Consider the following 25646-nt stretch of genomic DNA (forward strand, 5'->3'; position numbering starts at 1 on the left):
GCCTGCTTAATAGATCTATAAAGAATACTTATTATTATACCAATCCTAGACTGGTGTCCATTTGTGGTGGGTTAATTAATTACTGTGTGTGATCATAAATGTTTATAAATGTTTAACCCATAACGCCCTGAAGTTTAGCCTTGTCTGCTCGCGCCATGCAACCTAGAGTGTGAGCAGGGGTTATTCTAAAGAGCAAGTCCCTTGCCCTGACCAGAGGAAAGGGTCTCTGCTTGTCACAAGTGCTTACCTGTGCCAACCAGAGACTCCCAAATCTAACACTTACCCTCCACAATCTCTTGGGAAGGACAGCCTGGACCTCCTCAGAGCACTGAGGCAGAAACTCTGCCTCCGAATACCACACTGCTTGGGAGTAACCGCCCAATATCTTGCCATATATTGGTCCAGCCTCTTAGCGAGTCCTTATCTGGCAGAGCCAAGGGAAAGACACTCTGCGATATCGAGGCCTGAATGACCAGGCTCTCAGGCGTGGGGTGAGTTGTCAAGAAGGCGGGATAACCGGGCGATGATGCCTAGCGACGTTCTTATCCACCGGTGACCCCGATGCCGGCCGCAACCAAGTACCCAAGAGGACTTCGGGAAGGGCCTCATTGAAAGGGGGCCGCAGCTCCGACGACGTAGACGCTGTCTGGAGCACCTCCGTAAGGAGGTTGTTCTTAGGGGCCACGGTAGGGAGGTCCAGGTGGAGAGGCTCCGCGGCGCGACGCAGCACCATAGTATAGGAAGTGCCTTGCTCCATAGTAGGCGGAGGCGAGGCAAACACCCCAGGTCAGAGGACACATCAAGTTCACCCGCATCTTGAAGGTCATCCACCCAATCCTGCTCGGAGTCACAGGGCCGCGCAAGGGGGTCCTCTGAGCCGTCCCAGTCCTCGTCTGGCTCCGGGGTAGAAGGAGCAAGTCGCGGTGGCAGGGGGGAGCCAGAGAGGGGGTCAGCGGCACCGGGGGCAGCGCCCGAGCCGCATCCCAACGTGGATCCCAGGCTGGAACAAAATGGTCCGGGAACTGGGGCAGGGCGGGATAAACGGCACCCAGTGCGGCGCCTGTGGCGGTGCTGGGGCCAGAGCCAGCGGTGCTGCACCTTGTGGTGCTGGGGCCAAGGGCGCTGAATCCAGTGGCTCCGGGGCTGGTGCCAGAGGCGGTGCAGTCGGGCCAACAGGATCTGGACACGGGACCGCAGGCGGGAGCCCGAGGCCTTAACAGAACAGGCGGTCCATGGCAGCAAGAAACTCTTGAACCTGTTTGGGAGTCACCGACTGACCCAGGTATAGCGGGTAGGCCGCGGAACTCGAATGTACGCCTCAGGGGGGCGACGTCTGAGAGCGAACGTGCTTCTTTGACTTTATGGCGTCGCTTACCAGAATCTGAAGGTGTAGACTTTGAGTCCGAGGAACGACGGCTCCGGTCCCGCGAGCGGTCCCGCAAACAGCCCTAGACCCTGAGCGGCGGTGCGAGGAGTGCCGGACCTCCAGCAACTTCCGGCGCCGCTCCCGCAAAGCCTTCGGGGCCATGGCACGGCAGTCCCGACAATCCCGGGAGTCATGGTCATGCTCCAGACAGTAGAGGCAGACATCATGGGGGTCCGCCACCGACATATTCCGGTGGCCCAACCCGCAAGACTTAAAGCCAGGCATCCCTACGTGCACCAGGAGACAAGAAAAGGAGACAAAAAAGGACCGAGGAACGTGCTCAATCCGGATCTGTACTTGCGGCGCGGAAAAAGAAAGAACTGATGTCAGCATGCATGGGTGGCGCCTAAGTACTCTCCGTGACGTCATCTCGCCGCCTACGACACCAGTGACAGACGCGGAACCTCAGGACGCCACCTACTGGCACGCAGAGGTACTGCTAAGCAGAAAAACTTTCCGGATCCAGCCTGACACCTGGGGATATTCTAAGGTAAGGATTCTATCACTAAAGTGTCTGTCAGATTCTTTCTTCTTTGACTTGGAGGAGGCTGAAGAAGTCGACTTCAACCATGATCAATGCCAGGCTAGGGGCACATTGCGTTCACCCCATTAACCAGCTTCAATACTGCTTCTTGATGGCTAAGTGCATGAGGGTGCACAGCTTGCAAGAGTGCAGCTTCGGTCTTAAGCACCACAGACTAACTTCATAGCGTTCTGAAAGGTGGCTTCAAGGATGAAATTTCTTAAAATTACTGCAGAGCTAGAAACATTTCTGAAAACTTTATAGAGAGTAGCTCTGGGTCCACATCGAAGGGTGTGTAAAAAGGGAACGGACCTCAGGGTCTTGGGTGGAGCTATATGGTTCCAGGGACCTCCTATCTGAGAAGTAACCAACACTGGTGTGGAGTCAACACCATTGTCCGGCATAAGAGAACTAATGCAAAATTTCCAGATTCAGTCTGGCACCTGTTGCTAATCAAATGGTGAGGACTCTGCTGGTTGAAGTATCTATCAGAAACATCAACAGTGCCTGAGACTTTATAAATCCATGCTTGCAATTTTTCAAGCAACTATCCTAGATCTCTGGAGCTTCTAGTGTTCACAATATTCCTCAGTGACTCCTTGTGGAAGCCAGAGCTTTCTACCTTAATACCAGGGTTTCAATCTCTGGAGCCCCATGGACACATTGGTCAAAACATGTCCAGTGCTGACATCAGTGCAATGATCAGTGCAAAGAGGCCTGCAGCATCAGCTTATGTATTGCACCAGGCCATAACTTTCCTCCACTACAAATTGGTTTGGCTGTGAGTAACTAAGAATAAGTTACTAAGAGCAACAAGCTTTCTCTGCAGATAAACTGCCTGCTTTCCAGACTTTACATGATCTGAAGAGCTCCATGGCTAATACGCTGTTGGATTCCATGTTCCTCATCAGGTTTGTAAAGACACTTGGGTCAGTTTCCACCTCTGCTTTATTCAGTGTTGGGTAAGAAGAGTGCTCATTGTAGAAAAATCCCATATATTATTCTATCAAAAGCAGGGCCTTACTGGTAGGTTCATGGGAAGGTGTCTCTGCAATGCTGGAACCTCAGACTGTAGTTGCCCGAATGTTCGGTACAGATCTGATCCAAAACGGACACAGTGAACAAGAACATGGTTTAGGCTGGAGTAGAACAAAAACGGGCCTCTGTAACCTTAATTCAGAGGTCCTTAAGGGTATGAGAGGGTATATGGAGTACGTCCTCCCCAACAAATACTTTACAACAACAAATACTCCACAGGAGACCTACTATGAGACCCACTGGATCAATGTAGATAGCGCAACTGGAAAATGGGGAACTTATGAATAGGGTGAGATTAAACATCAACTCACTAGGGATGTGTATGATATGTTAATCATATCTATGTGATGGAAAGGGGGCAACACTAGTTGTTTTTAGTTACCCTCACACACCCTAGTGGTGTCATGCTTCATCATCGGGTCACCCAGACTCCTATAGGTCAGGGTGGGCTCAACCACAGTGTTGGGAAGCTCTTGTGATAGTGAAGGCAAGTGGATATGAATAAAATACCTCAATCAGACCCCAGGTTTCCCTTTATTCATGGGTCTGGTTGGGTTGTTAAAAATAAAGTAAAATGGGTCTTGCAAGGATTTTTATGGTCCTATGACCCTAGTGAAGTGCCGACATGTTTCAGTCCTTAGGTGGCCATAAAGGTCCCGGACTTTCTTCAGGGCATAAATAAGTTAACCTACTTTATGTGTGGGGATAATTAAGTGGGGGAATACCCTACTCTATCAATGTAGCGAGGGAAGAGTAGCTTCTCCTGGTGTTAGTGTATTAGTGGTGTTGTGAGATGCCAGGCTCCATCTGCGGAAAAAATTGTGGCAAAAAACACATTATCAAATACAGACATTCTCCATATTATTGTGTGTAATCCCACGCGTGGAACACTGACCTACAGTGAACATGCCAGTCTAGTGGAGAGCACGAGTGCTCTTATTCTATGTCACTCAATCTTATATGTAGTGGCATTCTCATTATGTGACACCCAATGTTGTGTCAAATATCACACACTATTGTTATCAGAAGATGTGACATTGTGAAGTGAAATATTAAAACAGTGGTCGCAGTCTCAATTGCAGCAAAAAATCTCCATAAAAACACACCCATACAAGTTCAGAAATCGTGTTTACCGTTCTTCACACTAGCACATACATACATTCCATGCAGTTATCATAACATCCATAGTTGCACTTACCCAAATTATGTTGGGCGTAGGCTTCTCAGTCAGCAAGACAAAGGGGCATACTCTCCTAACCAGAGGGTGTTAGTTAGGTAAGTATCGATATCGAAAATGTTGTAACAAGCATAAGATTAAAGAGAGCATCCAGCGTGCAAAAGACCGATTTTATGCGGTCCAAGGATAATGCGGGAGGAGGGCGGGCGTGCTACTTACATATTGTGAGGACGCTCCCTACCGGAAAACATACGGTCTCGCCTCCCGGCTCACTGTTGCTGTTCTTGCCGGAGCCGGGGGAGAGCAATGTTCATTTCCGTGTTGGGTGTGACGGGTCTGACGTCACGACCGGAACTTGTCCCTTTTCTGGCTGAATGGATGCCGGGAATTGTAGTTTAAAGCTCCCTATTCATAAGTTCCCCATTTTCCAGTTGCGCTACCTACATTGATCCAGTGGGTCTCATAGTAGGCCTCCTGTGGAGTATTAGGCTGGAGTAGCCCTCGGTATTAAAGACTTTAGGTTGTCTCAAGGAATTCAACGGATTAGGCTGCCCCAACATGCCATCTCATGACTGGCCTATTCTCAGGTTCCTAGAGCCATTTCTAGTCTTAAGGGAAACAAAAGCACCTTTGGGAAAAAGAATAGAGGTGATGATGAAAGGGCACGAGTCAATGGAATGTTCCTATGGAAAACATTAAACTACTTTGTCCATAAAATCCTGGGATTTCCTATGGACACAAAGCCTAAAATTCTCCTAGCCAGACAGGAGGTACTGAACTAATAACAAGAATGAGAAGGCACAAACCCACTACACCTGCAAATTTAGGATTCCATAGCATGCAGAGACAAGTGTAGAAAACACAGATTTTATTGAATCAGTGACAGTTTAAACTCAGTCACATACAGTAAACCTTGTTCCCTCCTTAACCCCAAACCCCTTCAAAAATAATTATCAGAGACTGACCGCATCTTGCAGAAAAGCCAGGGTCAAGGGGGCAAGAATAAAAGCGTGTTTCACAGTCACAGATGCGCGTAAACACAAAAAGCCTCCCACAGACTGTGTGATAGTTGAGTTTTACATTCAAGTCAGGCATTTTCACATTTCATTGTTGTTCTTTTAAGAAGTATGCCTCTGGATCCTCAATCTCAAAAAAGCAAAAATATTGCCATAATCCAAGGGCAAAAGCACAGAGTGGCAAATGAAGGAATCCTGACCGTGCTTGAAGGATGTGTGATGGAAGAAGAGCAACAGCATAGGTGAGGAAAGCAGCGTGGGGAGCAATGGAGTCTGGCAGAGCCAAGTGTTGGGGCAGTAGAAGCCCACAATTCTAGCTTAAAGACTCAGCACAAGGTGAGTGGACATGTGAAACAGCATAGAAATGTTGTGGTTGTCAGTGTTGTTCTGACTACAAAGCCATCTGATCAGATGTCTGATATGCATTAGCCAAAGCAGCTCTATCATAGTTTAAGGGAATCACTAATACTATGCACACATAACAAGTACATTAAAAGAAAGGAATGCCAAGCATAAGACATGCCAAACTATGAAAAAGCACACATTTCTGAATCACACAAAACTTTGTACAGATATTACAAAGGAATGGATTTAGGAGTTTCTGGACAGCATAGGCACTTTCCTGAAAGAGAAGAAAAAAGAAAACCAAAGAGGGTACTGTATTCAAACAAACAGGGTAAAAATCTGGAACTCTAAAGATTGACAACACTACTGCCAATCACACTGAAAAGGCCAGGCACAAAAATGTATTACATTAATTACATTCTACACAGCCCAATATGTCAACGCCTCTGTTTTTTCTGTGCATCACAGGACAATCCAAATGCAGCATGTTACTGAGACACAAAAAGTTTTTAACCAACCATCAGTCGGTCAAGAAACACCCCTTTCTTCCCACCCCAAACCAGAAAGGTCATCCACATATGCCAGAGCCATCAAGCAAAAACAATTGGAATAAACCAAAACAAAGCCAATCAAGCATCACTCAAAACATAGTAACCAAACAAATCACAACAAACTAGAACTTAACAAACCAAGACCATTACAACCACACAATAGACATCAGACAAGACCATCCTAAGTAAGAGTTGCCGAGCACACTAAGGAAAAATTCATCAGAAACAAGCTCTTAACCAACACCATCAGGTCTGAAATAATCCAAACAAAACAAAGGCCACTAGGAAAAGTCCATGACGACCAATCAACAAACCTTGACCAGTGTAACCAAAAAGAAAGAGCAGACAATCCAAACAAGCATGAAGCATCAGGCCAAGGCCAAGGCCAAATTACAGTTGCATAGCCACTGTCCATTCAAAAAGCATTCAGAAGAATGCAATTCCAATCAACATCATCAATCGGCTTACCCAAGATCAACTTGACAAACTCACATTAAACTAATGTCATTCCACACAAAAGCAAATAAGTTGAGACAAACCCCAACTAAGTAACCAAGAGCGATTTGGCCAAAGAAATTTCAATTGGCTAATGTTCCCATGCCGGTAGTCAACCAGTAAAGACAATAACCACGTATTATTTTCAATAGACAAAAAACAATTTGATCCACCAAGGAGGCACTTAACAACACCATCTCAACTAAGAACATCTATATAATACATGGTTATAAGAGTAAAACTTTTCAACCAACAAGGAGTTACTAAAATATCCAGAGGTCCAAAAAGCATCCTACCCAAGGGGAACCTTGGACAAAAGGGATTCAAATACATCAAGCTCATACCAATCAAACAATCGAGGTAGGACACCTAAAATAATATCACCAGCTGAAAACTATCCCAAACATTCAAAGGGCATCAAGCAAATACCATCGAACAAAGTCACTAAGCTGTAAACCTTCTGTGGGCCATAAAGTGAAGATCGTATCAGTCACCAAACAGCCACCAGACAAAGATCATGAAAGCAGCCTACACTCAGGCTACTTACACAGCAATGAAAAATAAATGTGTTCAAAAGAAAAATCTCAGCCAACCAAATATCCTCTCAACCAACATAAAAGACAAGCAATTCAAATAGGATGCACAAAATCTACTCTAACAGCCTGCTTGACAGACAACCCTAATATCCATATAAAAAAGGCAAGACATTGCACCAATCAGCACTGAATTCAGGCAATGCACATAAACACGAATCCGTTGGCAATGCACATAAACATTAATCAGATGGATTTCCAAACTCCTTATTTTAGGGGCAATGGGGTACATTTTTGGCCACGTTTGCATGATCAACAGGCAAAAGAGAAAGTCTGACTGACTGTATGCATCAACAATGCTGCTGCTTTGGATCACAAGATCAGGTAACATCCTTCAAATCCCTACACAACTAAGGCTGTGCTAACAGAAGATGCAGAGGTTGTCTATCTATCGGGCATGTGGTAAGATGCAGGTAACTCCGTCACATGGAAAGAGACAACAAACACACAACAAACTAGGTTATAAACAAAAAGAACACAAATAATGACTTCTAACAGTACACAAAGATACCCAAGAGATTAAGCAGACTACTTGCCTATTCATATAGGATTAGGACAGAGCTGACATTCACCCATCCATCCTTCCTTCTTTCTTCTTTCCTTCTGTTCTCCCTCCACCCCTTCTCCAGAAGCAAAACATTTATTCATCTCATGTGACTGACTAATCAAGAAGGGGAAGGGTGTAGGATTTGGGAAGGGAAAACACAGAACGCTCATTGAACAAAACATTAACCAAAAGTGAAGAAGGGAAGGGAAAAGAAAGAGGAGCTTTGAGAGTGCCAAGCTAATATAAAAGGGTCTACTTCAGTCAGACAAATTCCCAAAATGAAAAACACAAGCCTGAAAAAACAGGCTTATGTATCTCCATTTTGGGGAAATTCCTATTAAGAGGAAAATCCAATGTCATGAAAACAATCATATTTTAGTGGAGAAAATATAGTAAGCTCCGGTTGGAATCCCAGATTTAGTATAATTATATATATAAAAAAAAACAGGCTAACATACAAACTTCATACAATTCCGAAAATGAATAGGATTGGAAGAACAATGTATTTAAAAAAGGGGTGTAGGGTTTAAGAAAGAAGAACAGGAGTCAGACTTTTTTCTATGTTAACTGTGACCCAGAACGGGACGAATAGAAAACTGAATAGAAAGAGTAGAAGACAGTTGCAGAAGACAGAGGAAAAAAGATAAGGTAAGTACAGAAAAGACTAGTCGGGCAAGAGAACACACAGTACATATACCAAAGGCAAGTGGGGTATAGGTGTTTCGGTGATAGGAGAGGAGGATCAAAAATCTTCGCAGGGATGTAGAGGTTGGGGAATGTCAGCAAAGAAAGACGACTAAGGGGTATAACTGAGGGGTGGATGGGGCAACCACCTTCCTGAAAACAAAAACAAAAAATAGCCCACATTGGGTGGAGTAGAGGAAGGGAATGAACATGTAAGGAGAGGAGGAAAAAGGGGGAATGGAAGCAGCAAGTTCTAGCCTCCATTCAAAGGCACACCCAAGTTCAATTCTGCAGGTAATATTCCACAATTGACAGCGTCACGATATACCAGAAATAAAGTCAATGCACATCCCTATTCACACGCTGCTTATTTAGAATGTGATCACCGAATATCAGCAGGTCCCTCATCTATTTTTCTTTCCTAAGGTTCAACCGATTTCCATCTCCCAGAGAGCCTTCTTCATCTTCTTCCCTCATGTCAAGTCATGTCATCCCATCCCATCCCACTCAAGCAACTCCCTCCTTCCACAGGCATGTGGTAGGATTCCTACCCAAGGGAGAAATATTCCCCATCGTCTTCCACAGGGATAACATAGCAATATGAGTTGGTAAGAACAAACTTTTTTTTTTTGCAAGCGGTTTTTGTTTTAGACCAAGGAGGGGCAGACAGTCCACCACACTCTGGTGAGCAGGAAGCTTCAGACAGAACACAACAAGGTATTTCCTGGGCAATGTTTTTTTGAGAGTCTTTAAACAAACACAAAAAAATAACATACAACCGTTGGATTGGCATATCCCCAGAAATAACAGAAATGTACATCTCTATTGCAGAGAGCTGCAGTCTGGGTTTTGCCCTATCGCACGAAACCGGCAGAGTCCATTACAAAAAAGTAATGTTAATAAATAGATTTGTGGACGGTCTCGAGGGCCAGGCCATTAGAAGCATTCCAGGGCAGTCTCAGGTGGATTGGTTATAACTCAGTCTTCTTGGTCTCCTCTGGACTTGGGCGAGTCTTCTCCTGTGCAGTTCCTTGAAGCCAAAGAAACAAAAAGGATTAAAATCTAGAGTTAAATAATCTCCTCTCAATCCCAAAATGTTTGTGGAAGGAGCCATTTATCTGCCACTTCCACACACAATTCAAATATAACAATTTACTTACCTTCTGCAACTGTCTTTTCAGTGGATACTCCATCTAACCACAGATTCCTCACCTTGTGAATATTCACCAAGCATCAGACTGAATAAGGATACTTTAAAAGAGTACTATTGTGACTCGGTATTTGGAGCCGGCAGCTCCACGCAGACATTGTTCTCCTCTGAAAGTGATCAGCTGAGCTGCATGTAAGTGTCACCGATGAGAGCTGTTGTCTGTTGCTTTCTAGGCTATCAGTGCCCTCAGACGTAGAGCTCATTGCCAGATTGGTATGACCAGTGTGTGCATCTCTAGACGTGGGACCTTTTTAGATGAAAAAGAGTGCAGTTCAACAGAACAGGGAGGTGGGAGGGTTGTTAATGAATCTACAATTGGAGAATCCACTAGAAAGTGTTAGTAACGTTACATAACTTGTTCTTCTGATATATAGTTCTAACTGCAGACTCCTCATTTTGTCAACAGATGCAATAGCAGTATCACCCAAGACGGTGGGCATGAACTGGTTCAGACCCAAAAGTTCTGCAGGACTGAGACAGCAAAATACCACCTCCCCCCTCGACACACCTAACTGTTGAGGCAATAGGAGTTCATAAACATGAGTACAGATACGCCCGTAACCATCTGACAAATATCTTGGAGAGGCAGTACAAGTAATAACGTAGTGGTAGGAGTTTTGGCCCTGGTGGAGTGAGCCACAAGCCTTCTGGGGGCAGTTACTTTGCCAGTGTGAAGCAGATTTTTGGGCCGTTTTTGCACTGCCTTACACTTCTTCAATCCCAACAAAGAACTGATCATACACATGATGTTTCTTAGCATGATTGATATATAAAAGCTTAGTGCCCTCTTAGGGTCCATATGATGGAGTTTCTCTTCCTCCTTAGAGGGATGATGGGGAGCAAAGAATGACGGAAGGGTGATGGCCTGCCCAACATGAAAAGAAGTGACCAGTTGAGAGAAAAGAAGCTCAGGTCCTCAACACCAACTTTTCAGGGTAGAAAGTAGCATAAGGTGGCTTCACCTAAAGAGCCTGCATCGCTCTCTCCCGTCTAGCCAATGTTATGCCGATGAGAAAGATGGTCTTCCGCGTCAGATGTCTCAATGGACAACTGTGCAGCAGCTTAAAAAGGTGCACATCAAAAAAGTAAGGACTAAGTTTAAGTTACACCGAGGCATCACAAAGGGTTTTGGTGGAGACAAATGTATCAAACATTAAAAAATCTCATGAGTACAAGTGATTTAAATTACAACGGCTGATGTGGCTACTGCAAAAACACAGAAAGACATGTTAAATAGCCCTGAACAATGCTCAAGAAGAAAACTACAAAACTTCAGACACCTTTGCTTGAAATTGGTCAACTTGCTGGATGCAGAACCAACCCACACATTTAATCAAACAACTAGAATACACTGATTTTGTGGAATGACACCTCACTGCCAAGATGACATCAATGGGGGTAGGTTGAAGGAGGTCAAGTGCCAACACTCAATCACATACCAGAGATGCAAATTGTGGACGCTTGGGTGCAGTATTCTGCCCTAATGCTGCAACAGAAGATCCTCCTGAAGTAGCAGCCTGATCCAAGGACAGATGCTCTTGTACAGGAAATGAGGGTACCACACTCTCCTGGCCCAATTCTCAATGGCCAACAACCTCACGAGCTACAGAGACCTCTACACTGAGGTCCAGGACAGACAAAAAACAGTATCATAGCTCGAATGTACTGGACTCTTCACTCCCTGGGGAAAGCTCAAATTGCACTATATCCAGGGTGGTTTCAATAAACTGGAGTGTTTACGGGGGAGTCAGGTGTGACTTTGGCACGTTGATAGTAAACGCCAATGATATTGGGAGGTTCATTGTTTGAAGGCGATTAAGGACTTAGGGCGAGCCCACCTTTGCAGCGAGTGGTTGAGGTAGGGGGAAGTCCGCTAATCAGACCTCTGAAGGTGTGCTGTGACCACAACCATAGTGAATACCCAAGGAGTAATGGTGGGCTAAAAGGGCACACCGTGAACCGGAAGCGCTTCTGGCCCACTGAACTACACAGAGCACTTGTGGGCCTGAAGATCAGGGATATGAAAATAAGTGCCCTGCATGTCCAGGGCCACTAAACGTCTCTGGGGCAGACAGGAACTAAGCAAGCATTAGCCTCTTGAATTTTCCCTCCGCATGAAGGCAATGAGAGGGCATATATCCAAGATAGGATAGATTCCGTCCTTTGTTGGCACAACTACGTAGCTGGAGTAACACACACATCCTACTTTTGAAGTAAGAACCCTCTATGGTCTACCACCCTTGAAGGAAAAATCAGATCCTGCCTATGACAGGGTGGCTGTGAGCCGGCAAGAACACACTAAAGTGGTTTTGCAGTTGCTGCACGGGCTCAGGACTGAGCGGAACATTGATTCTGTTGTCCTGAGTACAGTCTCGGAGAACCATGGCCTCGGCCACAAAAGACCTGCAGGGCTGTTGGAGAAGTCTGGATTTGATGAAACGGAAAGCCATGGAGAGGGCAAAATTGCTGGTGGAAATGTCTTTTGGGAGCTGAATGGTCCAAGTAACATGCCATAGCTCCGCTCTCCTTGGGCCACTCGAAGGCAGAGTTCACTTTCTCACCAAAAAGATCAGAGCAAGCAAAAAGCATGGCCATTAAGGATGCCTGGCCATCCCCGGAGCATCTGTAGACCTCTTCCAATTGTGGCGCCAAAGGACCACATAAGTACCCACTGCTTGCCCTAAGCAGTTAGTTGTGTCCAATCCAGCATGAATGACAAATTTGCACCTCCGCATCATCTCGAATAGCCTGGGTAAGGGAAGTCTGGAACAGCGGGTAAAACTTGTATCATTGTATTATTATGAGAAGAACAGTCAAAAGACAGATGGCATTCGCTGACCTTCGTGTTAAGAACGTGGGTGAGAAATCTATTTCCCAACATGATTAGCCTGGGTAAGTCTTTTCTCACGTTTTCTTTTATATATATGAAGGTGAACGGTTGAGAAAGAAGTTCCTTGTTGCTTGCAGCACATGTTAATTTGACAAAAGTAATTTGGGTACATTTAGGTCAGAATAATGTAAGTGATCAGCTACACAACACAAACTATCAAGCTAAGGTTTAGTTTTTTAACATGGATGTGAAAACGTTTTTGACCTGTGACCATGTAGGAGTAGACCCTAGCATCTTAGTTTTCCATTTTGCGCTTAATATGCAACTAAACCTAGAAACGCTGACAAAAACCATCAAGTATGTGATGGGTCAGTAATCACCCGCCACACCGATTAATAAAAACTATTGAGAACTTTTTTAAAATACGGGCAACCAGAATAAACGACATCTTGGCAAATAAGTACATTTGAGCATCTATAATGGGGAACAATTAAGTTTAATGAATTTTCTTCCATTTCATTTAGGATATGTCCCTTTACTTTAGGAAGGTTACCAACAATAATGTGGAGTGAACAGTAATTTTGAAAACTCATACCGTGAGGTACATACAATATATTTGTTTTTTGAAATACATAAAGGAATATGACATTTTATACGCTTATTCTTTAGAATTTGTCACAAATGGTCACTCTTAATATTGATAATTTACAGACAAGGATTATAACTTTGGTCTTAGTTTTTGTCATTACTATTGGTTATAACTTATATTCCAGGTATTGCTTTCAAACAATTTTCTCTTTCTATGTTACGTTATTATTTGTATATGCTTTTTAATTTAAAAACAGTCTGTACTTTAACGCTCATTGTTTCACTCATATTAGGGTTTATCTTATTTTTGTTTTCATTCTTGTTATTGTTACGTTTTACTGTTGTAACACTTGGTTAGCTGTTATAATTGTACGAGTTACTTACATTCGGTAACAATGTATCTGGTCGAGACGTTGTCTAGCCGCAGATTCCTTAAATAGAATATCTCCAGGCATGAGACTGGATACGGAAATTATTTGCAGCAGATCCTCTGCGCGCCGGGGAGGGGGCCACACGACCCCGCCCTGATGTCGTCCTTGTACGTGACGTCGGCAAGGTCATTCAAGTCCCTCCCGGCGCCACCAACTAAAAACTGTGAAAGTATGGGAACAGTGTGCGAGGAATGAAAATTCCGCGACTAAAGAAGGGGAGTGGTGGAAGACACCATTCTAATGGCAGAATATACACCGCTTACACATATAAGTGGAAGCTGTGAGAAAGAGCCCCGAATGTCAAGTGCTTGCCCCTTCCCGAGTGCAACAAGTGAAGAACATTACAACAGAACAAAATAGACTGATCGGGTCATGTGGAACTGTGCCGTCCAGTAAGAATCAGAACACAGAAAGAGCAGTCCACTGAAGGAAAGAAAGACCAGGACCCCTAGGCAGTAGAGCAGACTGAAGGGAAGGGAACAGGAGAGGAAAACAAACCTTCCCATGAATCAAAGGTACCATATAACACAAAAGAAGTCCCTCAGAAGAGGTTACCTGTATATGAAAGCATCCAGCGGAGTGCAACAACCTGAACCCCCTGAAGATAAAACCCAATGACGACAGAAAGACAGTGGAGAACACCACCGGAAGAGGTCCTCGCATAACGGGGAGGCTGGGTGGGCGTTAAGGAATCTGCGGCTAGACAACGTCTCTACCAGATACATCGTTACCGAAGGTAAGTAACTCGTACATCTGATAGAGACATCTAGCCGCAGATTCCTTAACTTAAAATAGATACCACAGCCATGCCCCAAAAGGGAGGCGGGTCTGAGACAGGACAACAGAAAGTGCCAGGCATGTGATCCAGCAACACAGTGACGGATAAAGGGAAAAAAACTGCGGCAGAACAGTCCAACAGCAAACCCTGCAGCTCGAAGAGCAGAAGTCACAAGACAGAAGATATCCATCAACAACACAGAAGGGTGCCACACCATACCAGTATAAAAATGACAGGTAGAACGGTATGATCCCAAAAAAGAGAGAGGAAGGATCACTCTCCGCTAAATGGCGTACAAAAGTGCATTAACCCAAGCTTGGAATGAACTTGAAGAGATGCAACAAGCACCTAACAGACTAGGTTATAAAAGGAACACCGTACAAAGGACCTTCAATCGGCACATGGAGCTCACATCAACTCCAGGCCCAGGTGAGATAACCAAGGCTATATAACAGCGTACAAGTACCCCACATGGAGTATGTATACCCCGGACAATGAGGGACACCTCTTAGGGCAACAAGCCAGGTCAAAAGAATGCAGCAACAAACCGAACCCATGAACAGAGTTCCGGGCCATATTGACATTACCACGTTGAGCTACCGGCTGAAAGCCACAAGCAGAGGACACAGCAACCTGTGCTAAACGGCCACAGAAGGCCAACAGGCAACTGAAAGCAAAACACATCCAAGAGATGCTAATAAAAGGGTAAACACCCTAGACCACATAAAAAAGAAGACGTAAGGCTCACTGCTCATGTTAAACACAGAGCGCATCTAAAGGCTCACTGCCTATGTTAAACACAGAATGCATCTGAAGAATGCAAAATGAAAAAGTACCACAGAAGACTGGCTTTTGGTCTCCCATAGGCCTATCAGCAGCGGTGCACCGCCGACTCGACATGAGCATCAAAGAGCAAAACTCCATCAAAGGGTAAATCAACCAGACGTTCCAAGATATTTTCAGGGAAGACATCATCTCGCAATCAAGCGTGACGCCTTAAGGCAACAGAACTCACCATGGCTCGGCCCAAAGAATCCGAAGTATCTAAGGCTGAACAGATTGTGAATTCGGCCAAGTCGCAGCCATCCCGAAGGGAGGGAAGGAGATCAGTGCAAGCACCTTCAGAGGTGGCAGTAAGCAAAGACACTGCAGAGTCCCACAGGGCAGAAGTAGCCCGAGTCAAAACACACTCTGTATTTAAGGACTGAAGAGCTGCACTAGCGGATGCAAAGACATTCCTACCCCAGGATTCAAGCCACCTGAACTCTTGAGAGGAAGGGAAGCGTTAGAGGGGGCAGAGAAGGAAAGACAGTCTGCAACACAACCCTTGCGCATCAGGGTGCACAGAAAGACAGACCGGATCATGTGGAGCGGGGCGGTGGTGGTGGTGCAGAACTGAACTTGCCATGGGATCACCTGAAGCAGGTCAGACACATGTACCCAAAAGGACATTATAAAGAGATGCCTCAAAAGGCAAAAGCAGCTTCACATTGCCAGACCCAAGGTGGAGGACCTCCAGCAAGGGGTCCACTGACAAGGGGGTAGAGGGGGATTGCATATTCAAAATGCGGGTGGCCGTAGAGACCCCGCTCAAAAAAAGACGCACCAGCCTTGATAGCCCTCCGCGGAGGGGAAAACAGCTCATCAGTGGGGGAGGGTTGTAGGCTGACCCTCCCAAGACACTGCGGGTGCGCCCAATGCCCCACAGAAGGGAGCCCCATAGAATAATGAGGATCCTGACGGGGCTCCTGGGGAAGTGCACAGCCTGCCGGATCTGGGAGCTCCTGAGGAGGCTCCACAAATTTCAAGGGGGGGCACTGGTAGCACTAGCTTCGACGACTCCGGACAGGAGGGCGGCGCCGAACCATCTCCAGAGGCCTCCATAGAAGAATCCAGAACTAGGCGTTCACACAGCATTGAAACGACACGTGTCTGCGCCGATTGTGCCTCGTCAGATGCCGACTCGGCAGCCTCCGTCGTAGAGTTGGCGCCAAAACTATAACAAGCTTCCCCTCTGACGAAGAAGAGGTTGCCGGGGCCGGCGAGTCAATCTTCCGGCGCCGCCCCGACACCGGCTCCGCCTCATCCAGAGCAGGCTCGGATTCCGGAGAATGGAGCGGAGGCAGAGCTTAGGAGGCGAGCCTCCGGTGCTGGGACAGCACCAACCCCAGCTCCGGACAAGCAGCTGCCTGCCCGGAAGGCTGGGGTATGCTCAAGTCAGGGCTACGAGCATGGGCAACCACCTGCGGCGCCACAGGGAGCCCCGCGGGGCTCTTCAGCACGGCAGAGGCGCCTTGGGATGAAGAGGAGGACCCAGGTGAGCCTCAACCCAACAACCCCACGTGGAGCTTAGAGTGGGACACAGCCGAACCACGCCCTAACAACACCACATCTCCGAAGTTCCTGGGAGGCAAGGGCTCAATTGGCACCAGGGGTGAACCCGCCGGCGAGTCAGTCTGAGACCCCATAAGAAGTAGAGGTCACGAAGACGCCCCAGAAACGGAGAGGACTCAAGGGATGCCTGCAAGGCCGTAGCATAAACCTCAATTTGGGCCAAAGTCACCCCCATACCCAGGAAGGGCAGATAGAGAGGAGGCGACCGCACGTCTGGAGGGTTCTGTGAACCAGAGCCCCTGACAACAGAAGAAGGTGAGGTCGATGACCTAGTCGACAAGCGCCTCGTCTTACCAAGTGGAGAATGACTGCCCCGGACCCCAGAGGGCGATCGACGGTGGAACCGGACAGTAGAAGGACCAGCAGTCTACGACGAGGCCTGGGGGTGAGAAGACTCCGACCAGGACAGCCATGCCTAGAGAAGCTTCATACGGCGCTCCCGCTGAGACTTCGGTTTCAGACGTTGGCAGGCTTCACAGTCCGTGGAGTCATGGAGCTCGCCCAGACACCACATACAAATAAGATGTGGGTCTGTCGCAGACATTTGCTGCAAACAAGAATTACAAAATTTGAAGCCCGAAGGCATCGCACACTGTTCCCGAAGCGTCGAAAATGAGGCCTGAAAACAGGCCAGAGGAGCTCCCTCAGGATCCGCATTGCACGCGGAAAAGAAGGAAACTGAGGTTAGCGTGCGGGGAGGGACTTACATGACCTCATATACGAGGAAGACGTGAGGGCGGGGTCGTGTGGCGCCGTCCCCCGGCGAGCAGAGGTGCTGCTGCAAAAAAATGTCTGATTCAGTCTCACGCCTGGGGATATTCTAAGTTAAGGAATCTGCGGCTTGATGTCTATCAGATAATATAATTAGTTCTTTGACCCTGAAGAGACCCTTTTATTATTATTATTTACTAGATGTTAGCCACCTTTTCAGAAAAATGTATTCTTTAACAAAGATTATTAGCACATAAACAAGACATTATCAAAGTGAAATGAATGCCTGAAGAATTTGTGTTTCTAAAACACTTGGATTTTGCCCTCAAAACAACTTGTCTCTGCAGGCTTCCTCAGGGAAGACGCAGCTTTATATCTATGACAGACTGGTGAGGATTACGCCCAAAATTTTATAGATTTACCAAGGACCCATTAGGATCTTTCTAAGACGACAAGTCTTTAAGAGATTTGCCACGCCCTGAGGAAGCCCCTGGCTGAACGGCCATGTAAAGGGGCGAAACACGTTGGCTGTTTTTTACCTTTTTGCATACCAACTCAGTTCTTTATGTAAAGGTGTTGAAACACATTAAATTAATTCTATCAGTATGAACCCAGCGTATTGGAATTTTTTCTGAATAACACCACTACCCTGACTTTTCCTGCCAACTCCTTTGGAACTTGCTTATGATTAGGGGGGTTAGGGGATTCCCCCTGTCAAGGACAAGTACTGCAACAAGATTTGTTCAATACTTAACGGCCAGTAAGGGATTGTGACCCTATCACCCCTTTTTCTCCCTGAATGACAATTCCTATTACAACTTATGATGTGTTTCCTTGAACTTACCTGGTGAGTTTCATCATAACTATACTCGATTGTAGAAACTACTTCTGGAATGGAACCCTCCTTTTGAATTTGATAGTTTGCAGCATGTAGTCGTGTTTGGCAACCTAAAGTTTACCTCACAGTCCCGTAGGGCCTTCTGGTTATTTGGATGCAGTCGTCACAGCCTCAGACTCTAGGCAGCACAGACAGACTTCATGAAGGCCTGTCACATACTGGTTTGCAACAGACCAGCATGGTTTAAACCCTGTTTTGAAGGGGGGGGGGGGGGGGGGGGGGGATTGTTACATTTTACCTTGCACAGTGGAGAATTTGAGAAAAAGGTAATTGGCCAAGGAGAACCTCTGCATCTGAAGGTGTAGACATAAAGGAACGAATGTCAGAGTACTTAGGTGGCCCTTATATGCTTCTCCATTTGTCCCTTCCTAAGTGGAATGACAACAGTGCAGAACGTCACCTGCCAGCGCTCAGGGACACTATTTTCAAGGACTCCAGACCTAGCCGGATGCCTGGGGAATAGCACAAGATGTGGAATCTGGGGCGAGAAGTACGGGTTCCAGCGGCGATGGGTAGGTGATATACACGCAGCTCAGGATACTACCAACCTTATGGTGGAAGATCTCCCTGAAGCTTTACCCGCTGGATACTGTCGTTGTTTGTTTGTTTTTAACCTTAGGTATTGACAATCGCAACGCAAGAAGGGTAATATAATAGTGTTATCCTTCCTAAATACACATATTGTGGCAACCATAGGAGCATACATACACCACATCCTATATCAATAAGTGTAGACCGTTTTCCTCACATTTAGATACCTGCTAATATAGTCAATCATGGTCCTGAAGAATCGCTAGATATACTCTCTATAGCGTGAAACATGTTGACCTGACTAAAACAATCTCTGGTTCTGAGTTGGAAACCTTATTTTCCATCACTCCACTCCAGGGTAATCGTTTTTAACCAAAGCAGTGGCCCTCCGAATAAAGTAACCTTGGCACCACTAGCTTTATTTTAACCCACTATACCCACGTCTACCACCTGTTTCTGGCCCCATACCCACACTTCATCTATACGGCAGTTGGAAAAAGATCTCCGCCAAAGAGCCCCTCTTTGAGGTGTCGCCCGTTGGGCATTGCACCGCCGACCCAACGAGGAGCAAGCCCAAATGATGAAGCATGACACCTGAAAGGGTGTGAGGGCATTAAATCCAACAAAATGGATTCCCAGGGTGAACTTCTGACCACCCTCTCATAATCCATACACATCACTGACTGTATCAACCTGTTTTTTGTTTTTTGTTAGGAACAGCACGACAACTCTTTGCATAGACAATGTGACTTAGTCTGAGGGTGAGGGATTTGCGGGTTAGAAGTCTAGGTATGTTCCAGCTGGAGGTTTTAAGTCATAGTCGTCCTATAGTTCTTGGCCCTGCTGTGGATATGAATGGTCATCAGATAGCCGTGGACATTCCCCACACCCCTGAGAGAAACCCTGCGGTGAGTGTTGAAGAGAAACTACAGACAGCAAGTTGGAGTAAGGGGAAGTTGAAGTAGAGGGAGATGAGAAGAAAGACAAACAGGAGGCAGTGGAGAGATGACCCTGTTGCGTCTCAGACTTTTTGGGAATTGGCGGCACAGGAGGATGGAGTGCTTCCTCAGAAGTCTACTTCCTCTTGTGAGGAACCGAGTCCTTCTGCACTTGCGGATGCTTCGCTAGGATCCGATCAACGCCAAGTTTGATATGGATCTGTTGCGGTTTAGTTTCGAGGTGTTCTTGTAGGCACTGAAAGATTGGTTGTTCGAAATCCTCAGAAGCGGCAGAGGACAACTCTAAATGGCAGTCTGAATGAAGCCGAAGAGGTGCGACATCCAGACGGCGCCTAAATCAACCTCTGCTCCGAATGCATGGATTCTAAATGCTTTGGGTCTGTGTCCCTCAGCTCTGAACGCTTCAGGGTGGTGTGTCTCGGCTCTGAAAGCATTTGAGAAATAAGTTAGTCAATTGATGAGGAAACAAAAAGGGGAGCCAGATCCATGTATGAAGGCACAGAAAGAAAGGGAACAGACGTCTGGGAGCATTGTAAGCACCTATGTATGGCTCCAGATGTCACTTTCAGGACAGAGCGGAGTCAAGGAAGAGCTGCACGACACCCCGGACTGGGACTGAGGGGTTATCCTGAAAAATATAACTTCAGTCTGGCATCAAGGAATATCTACAATGTGAGGAATCTGCAGCTAGAAGTATCGATCGGAAGGAGTACCCACTTGTCTTTTGATCTTCTCTCCCACTCTTCAGAAGAGATACCTCTCACCTAACAGAGTGGAGAGAGTAGGGGTGGAGGGGAGATGCAGTCAATGCCCGCTAACAGAGGAATGCAGTCACAATGTATTACAAGGCTATGATGGTGTGGACTTCACCTTGGATGACTTCCTTTAGCAGTGATGAACAAGTAACTTCCCTTCGGTAAATCTTTATCTGATATAAACTATCTAGCCACAGATTCCTTACTGACCTACTCATCCTCCCCACTCTATGAACAGATTTCTAAGGACAGGCTGTTACCCTTACAGTGCACTAGTTTTACACCCCTGTGGTCAGCGATTTTCATGGCTCCACGCTCCTGGCACATAAAGTCATGAAAGAATTGGACGTCAGCACCTTCGGGTGGTGCCTACATTGTGACCATGCACATCACTTCCGGTGTGGGCCACAAATAACACGGACCACTGGTGGTTAAAAGTAGGACACTGAAAGGGGAACTGCCCTTTCCCCAGAAATCCATTATCTGCGCTAGAGCGCAGAGGATGTGTGGGTCGGTAAGGAATCTGCGGCTAGATAGACTGTACCAGAGAAGACGTTTTTGAAGTTAAGTACCCAAGCAGTGGGTCAGCGAACAATTTCACACTAGAAAGTTCTGCACAACACAACGGGCAAAGTGTCTATCCTGATGGACCTAACTGTTCGGGCTGTAGTGCTTTGTGAACATGTGTAGAGAAGCCCACATTGGGTGCCTGGCAGATGTCCAGGACTGGAACTCTGCGTGAAAACACAGTAATCGCAGCCTTTGCTCCGGTAGAATGAGAATGCAAACCCTCTGTGGGTTTCTTCTTGGCCAATGCATAGCAGATTTTAATGTAGAGCATGACTGATTGCATGATGATCTGTTTCTGCACAGCCTTCCCTTCCTTGGCTCCAACATGCCTCACGAAGAGTCGGTCATCCAATCAGGACTCTTTTGTGCAGTCAGGGTAGGACAACAAAGCTCTTTTTGGGTCCAGTTGGTGGAGTAGCTCCTTTTCCTTAGAGGCATGCAGCGGAGTGTGAAAGGTTTGCAGGGTGATAGATTGACTTACAAGGAAGGAAGGAAGCTCTGGTGCAAATGACCAGCTTGTCTGGAAAGATGATGAAGTACGGAGGCTTACATGACAAAGCCTGGAGCTCTTTGACCCTCCAGGGAGATGTTAAGGCCACCAGAGAGGCCACTTTGATTGTATTGTAAGGAGTCTGACAAGATAGTTGTGTAGCGGCCGAGAGAGGATAGTACTAAATTTAGGTTCCAATGAGGTATGATAAAGGAAAAAGGGAACATGTGTCTGAGACCTTTCACAAACGTATGTACAATAGGGGATTTGAATAGGGATGGCTGATCTGGCTACCGCAAACATGCAGAGTCTGCAGAAAGCTAGCCTTTTAAAATGCCCATAGCAGAGCCCTGCTGGTCAAGAAAAAGTACCTGACTAAGGGGAGTAAACACAGGGAGCAAAAACTGGGTCAACCGTTTTTCCTACACACTATGTCACACATTTGTGCCAACGGCAGGCATATACCACCTTGGTGAGGGCTGCCTGGCTGCCATGAGGACATGGTCAAAAGCTGTCAATTGTCACAGCTCAATGTCCACGTATGAAGGCGGAGAGTACAGAGTTTGCTGCAGCAGAAGATCCTCCCAAAGGGGCAGCCTGATCAGAGTGCCGATGGCCATGGTCAACAATCCAGGATACCAAACTCTCCAAGCCCAGTCTGAAACCACAAGGATGACGGGTCAATTTGTTACGGATCTTCTTGATAACTTTGGGCAGGAGTGGTATGGGTAGAAAGGCGTATAGGAGGCCTGAGTTTCCCTCAAGACAAAAAGATTCTCAGAGCGAGAGCTGCCTTGGAAACTCCAGTGCGCAAACCCGCTGACATTGCGTGTTCTCTGCAGTGGCGAACACATCTAACCAAGGCTCTCCCCACTGCTGAAAGAGCCCTTGCACCACCTCCAGATGTAGATGTCATTTGTGATCTGCTAGGAATCTTCGGCTGAGTCTGTCCCCCCTGGTGTTCAGATAGCCTGACAGGTGTTAAGCCACCATGGATATGTTCCGAAGTTCTAGCCATGTCCAGAAACACAGGGGCTTCTTGATAAAGGGTCCCAACCCACCCCGCCCTGCTTGCCACATGGTGGTGCAGCAGTCCATGAACATCTCCAATGGTCTTTTTTTGATGGAGGGTAGAAAGGTTTCAATGCCAGCCAGATTGTTCGGAAGGGTAATGCATTGATGTTGTGCCGGTTTCTGGCAGAGACCAGAGGCTTCGGATCTCCAACTCTGTAAGCTGCTCACCTTACCCTAGGAGTGACATCTGTCACTACTGTCAGATCTGGTTGGGGAAAGGAGAGGGGTCTGCGGCTGACCCATTTGTGGTACTTTAACCACCACTGCAGATGTTTTGCAGTACCCTTTGAGATCCGGACCATATCTGAGATTCCCCCGATACTGTGCCCACTGGAACTTCAGGTCCCACTGCAGAACACGCATACGCCGTCCGGCATGTGTCACAAACAGAATGCATGAAGCATAGCAGATTCAGTCAGTCTCACCAAAACCCAGGGATAGAGACTGAAACATCGGTATCATAGCCTGAACATCCTGGTCTTGGTGTCTGGTAGGATAAGCCTGAAACTGCTCCATGTCCAGAACAGCTCCAATGAAGAGGAGCATCTGAGATGGAGTCTGGTGTCTCTTCAGCACATTGATAGTAAACACCAGTGAGTGCAGGAGGTCTTCCATAGTCAACTGCCTGGGGCGAGCCCACCTTCAACAGCCAGTCGTTGGGACAGGGTAAGACTGGCACCCCTGATCTCCACTGATGAGCTGCAACCACGTCAACACCTTGGTGAACACCCGAGGGGCTCTGGTATGGCCAAAAGGGATCACAACAAACTGAAAGTGTTCGTAGCCCACCATGAACCTCAGTAACACCTGTGGGAATGTAGGACAGGAATTTGGAAGTATGCGCCCTGAAAGTCCAACGCTACCATCCAGTCTCCTGTGTCAAGGGCAGACCGATCTGGAGTAAGCATGAGCATTTTGAATTTCTCCTTCAGGGACAAATTGAGGGTGCAGGACTAGAATAGGACCAAGGCCTCTATCCTTCTTGGGCACCAGAAAGTAGCGGGAATAACAAACAACCTACGTGTGGTGTGGGACCCTTTCTAGGTCTCCCTTGGTCAAGAGAGCCGCCATTTCCCGGGAGAGTAAGGAGAGTTGCAAGCGACTGGCATGGGTGGTGGGGTAGTCATGAAGGGGAGTGAGTAGCCCATCATCTGCACCACTGGAGGTTGATAACGCCAGATTGTCCGAAGTACCCTCCCGCTCACTGGTTGCCCATGATGGTCGGAGCGTAAATTGAAGAGGCTTGGAGGTTGCAGCTTCCGGCTGCTCTACACAGGGGGGAGAAAAGGCAGGTGGCCACGTATCATAGACTAGCACTGGTGGACCCAGATTTTCTCATCGAGTATCTCAGAAATTAGACTTGCTAGAACAACTATTGTTAATAATTTTCAAAAATCCAATTCAATGGTGAAGGCGTATTAAGGAAAAGTAACTCTTAGAAATTCTGTACTCTGTTTTGCTACATAGGACAGGTAAACCTGGAACAATGAAAAATAGCTTTTGGGTGATACTCACATATTAACATTACATTTCTACAAGTCCTGAATTTAAAAAAAAACATGCACCCTGCCTTATGGAGTACAAGGCCTACAAATGGGGACTTATTAATATTTTAATATGTGTTATTATGATAGTATTTACCCTGCTACAATGGTAGGCCTGAGGATATGTTAGGGCACCTATTATGCCATCAACTACAGTGACAGTGCTGAGCATACCTTGTACCATATACTGGGGAGTTAAAGTTAAACATACCAATTAGAAGAATGCCAATTTGACCATGCCAAAAAGGGGAACACAGGCACTTTACTACTGGCTAGCGGGGGGTAAAGGGCACAGTTCTAAAACCAGCAAAAATATAGTGTGATTGACACAAACTAGCTTGTGCCTTCTCTTTGGAGTTAATGGTAGAATGGGGTTTAAGTTCCGCTTCAGTCTCTTACGCTTGCACTTGGATTTAACGGAGGACTTAAAGTGCAAAGCTGGACTATTGGTAAATAGCCTTAGGACCAGGTCTGTCTCTTAAATCAGAAGCGAGACCTACAAAACTATTTCTACTTCCTCCTATGCCCGGCAACATACAGCTTCACCTATCGGTCTCAGGTCACCTTTGGGGACACGAGGGCACTCTTATTACATAACTTAAGAGTCGGGGCTCAAGCACAGACACCAATGACACACCTTCCGAAGACCGTGACCAACATCTTCTGCCAGCAGTCACGGCATGGCTTGAAACCTATTGTTTTAGGAGGGGACATGGTTTCCTAGCACACAGGTGAAATGATTTATTCCCAAGTTTGTCAGATATTCCAAACGTATTTTCAGACGACAGATCTGCCCCAAATGCATAAAAAGAAAGGAACTGACAACAGCACACAGTGGTGGAGCTTATAAGCAGCTTGGCTCCATTACTTTAAAGGTGGTGTTGAGTCAGTGCTGCGCAACATGGCTCCACATAACTGCTAAAGAGTTTTCTGCATCCAGTATGGCTCCTGGACAGTACTCAAAGGTGAGGAAACTGCAGTTAGACATTTCCATCAGAAAACCGCTTTTGTTTATCTTTGCTACTCCCCAGAGATGTGTCTAAATGTGCAGAGAAGGGAAACGAAAATATATGGGCTTGAGATGGGGCTGGGAAACAATTTCACACTTAATCTGAAAACAGGAATTTGACCTGAAGCTTCAATTGGTCTGCGACATAGGACTGCCTGTGACGAAACCTACGGGAGTAAGCAGCAGGTTCCAGGATCTGAATGGGTCATGAGGTGCTGGTGTTTCATAATTCAGAATACGGCTCTGAATTACCTGCCGCTGGTTCCTTCGGCTCTGGTGTAGCCTCTCCCGTGGTCTCAGCTTTTGGGGGCTCTTTCACTGGTTTGGCTTCCTCTGGGATACCTGCAGGATGGAGGATAGTAGGCAGGGTCACCGATAAATGAAAACTCCTAAATTAAATTGTAGTGAGCGCATTCAACACATTTTAACTTTACGTATACAAGCTGAGCAATTTAATGGGAGCCCCATAGTTATACACA

The 25646-nt window shown here is 46.5% G+C and overlaps 1 protein-coding gene across 2 annotated transcripts in view; it reads right to left on the reverse strand.

Moving 5' to 3' along the window:
• Nucleotides 1-5017: 5017 nt before the first annotated feature.
• HYOU1 (hypoxia up-regulated 1) overlaps nt 5018-25646 on the reverse strand; it is a 212659-nt gene continuing 192030 nt past the window's right edge. The window contains exons 24-25 of one of the 2 annotated variants that reach the window (XR_015308457.1): nt 25339-25509; nt 5018-9425 (exon numbers count right to left, since the gene is read on the reverse strand). Coding sequence is in view for 1 of the 2 variants with exons in the window: in XM_086956751.1 (XP_086812877.1) it covers nt 9367-9425; nt 25420-25509 (149 nt within the window). In the remaining variant the exon portion in view is untranslated. The remainder of the gene's footprint in view (nt 9426-25338; nt 25510-25646) is intronic. The other variant, XM_086956751.1, reaches the window with a different exon arrangement.

Source organism: Lissotriton vulgaris, chromosome 2_1, assembly GCF_964263255.1.
Source record: "Lissotriton vulgaris chromosome 2_1, aLisVul1.2, whole genome shotgun sequence".
In the NCBI taxonomy this organism is placed as follows: Eukaryota; Metazoa; Chordata; class Amphibia; order Caudata; family Salamandridae; genus Lissotriton; species Lissotriton vulgaris.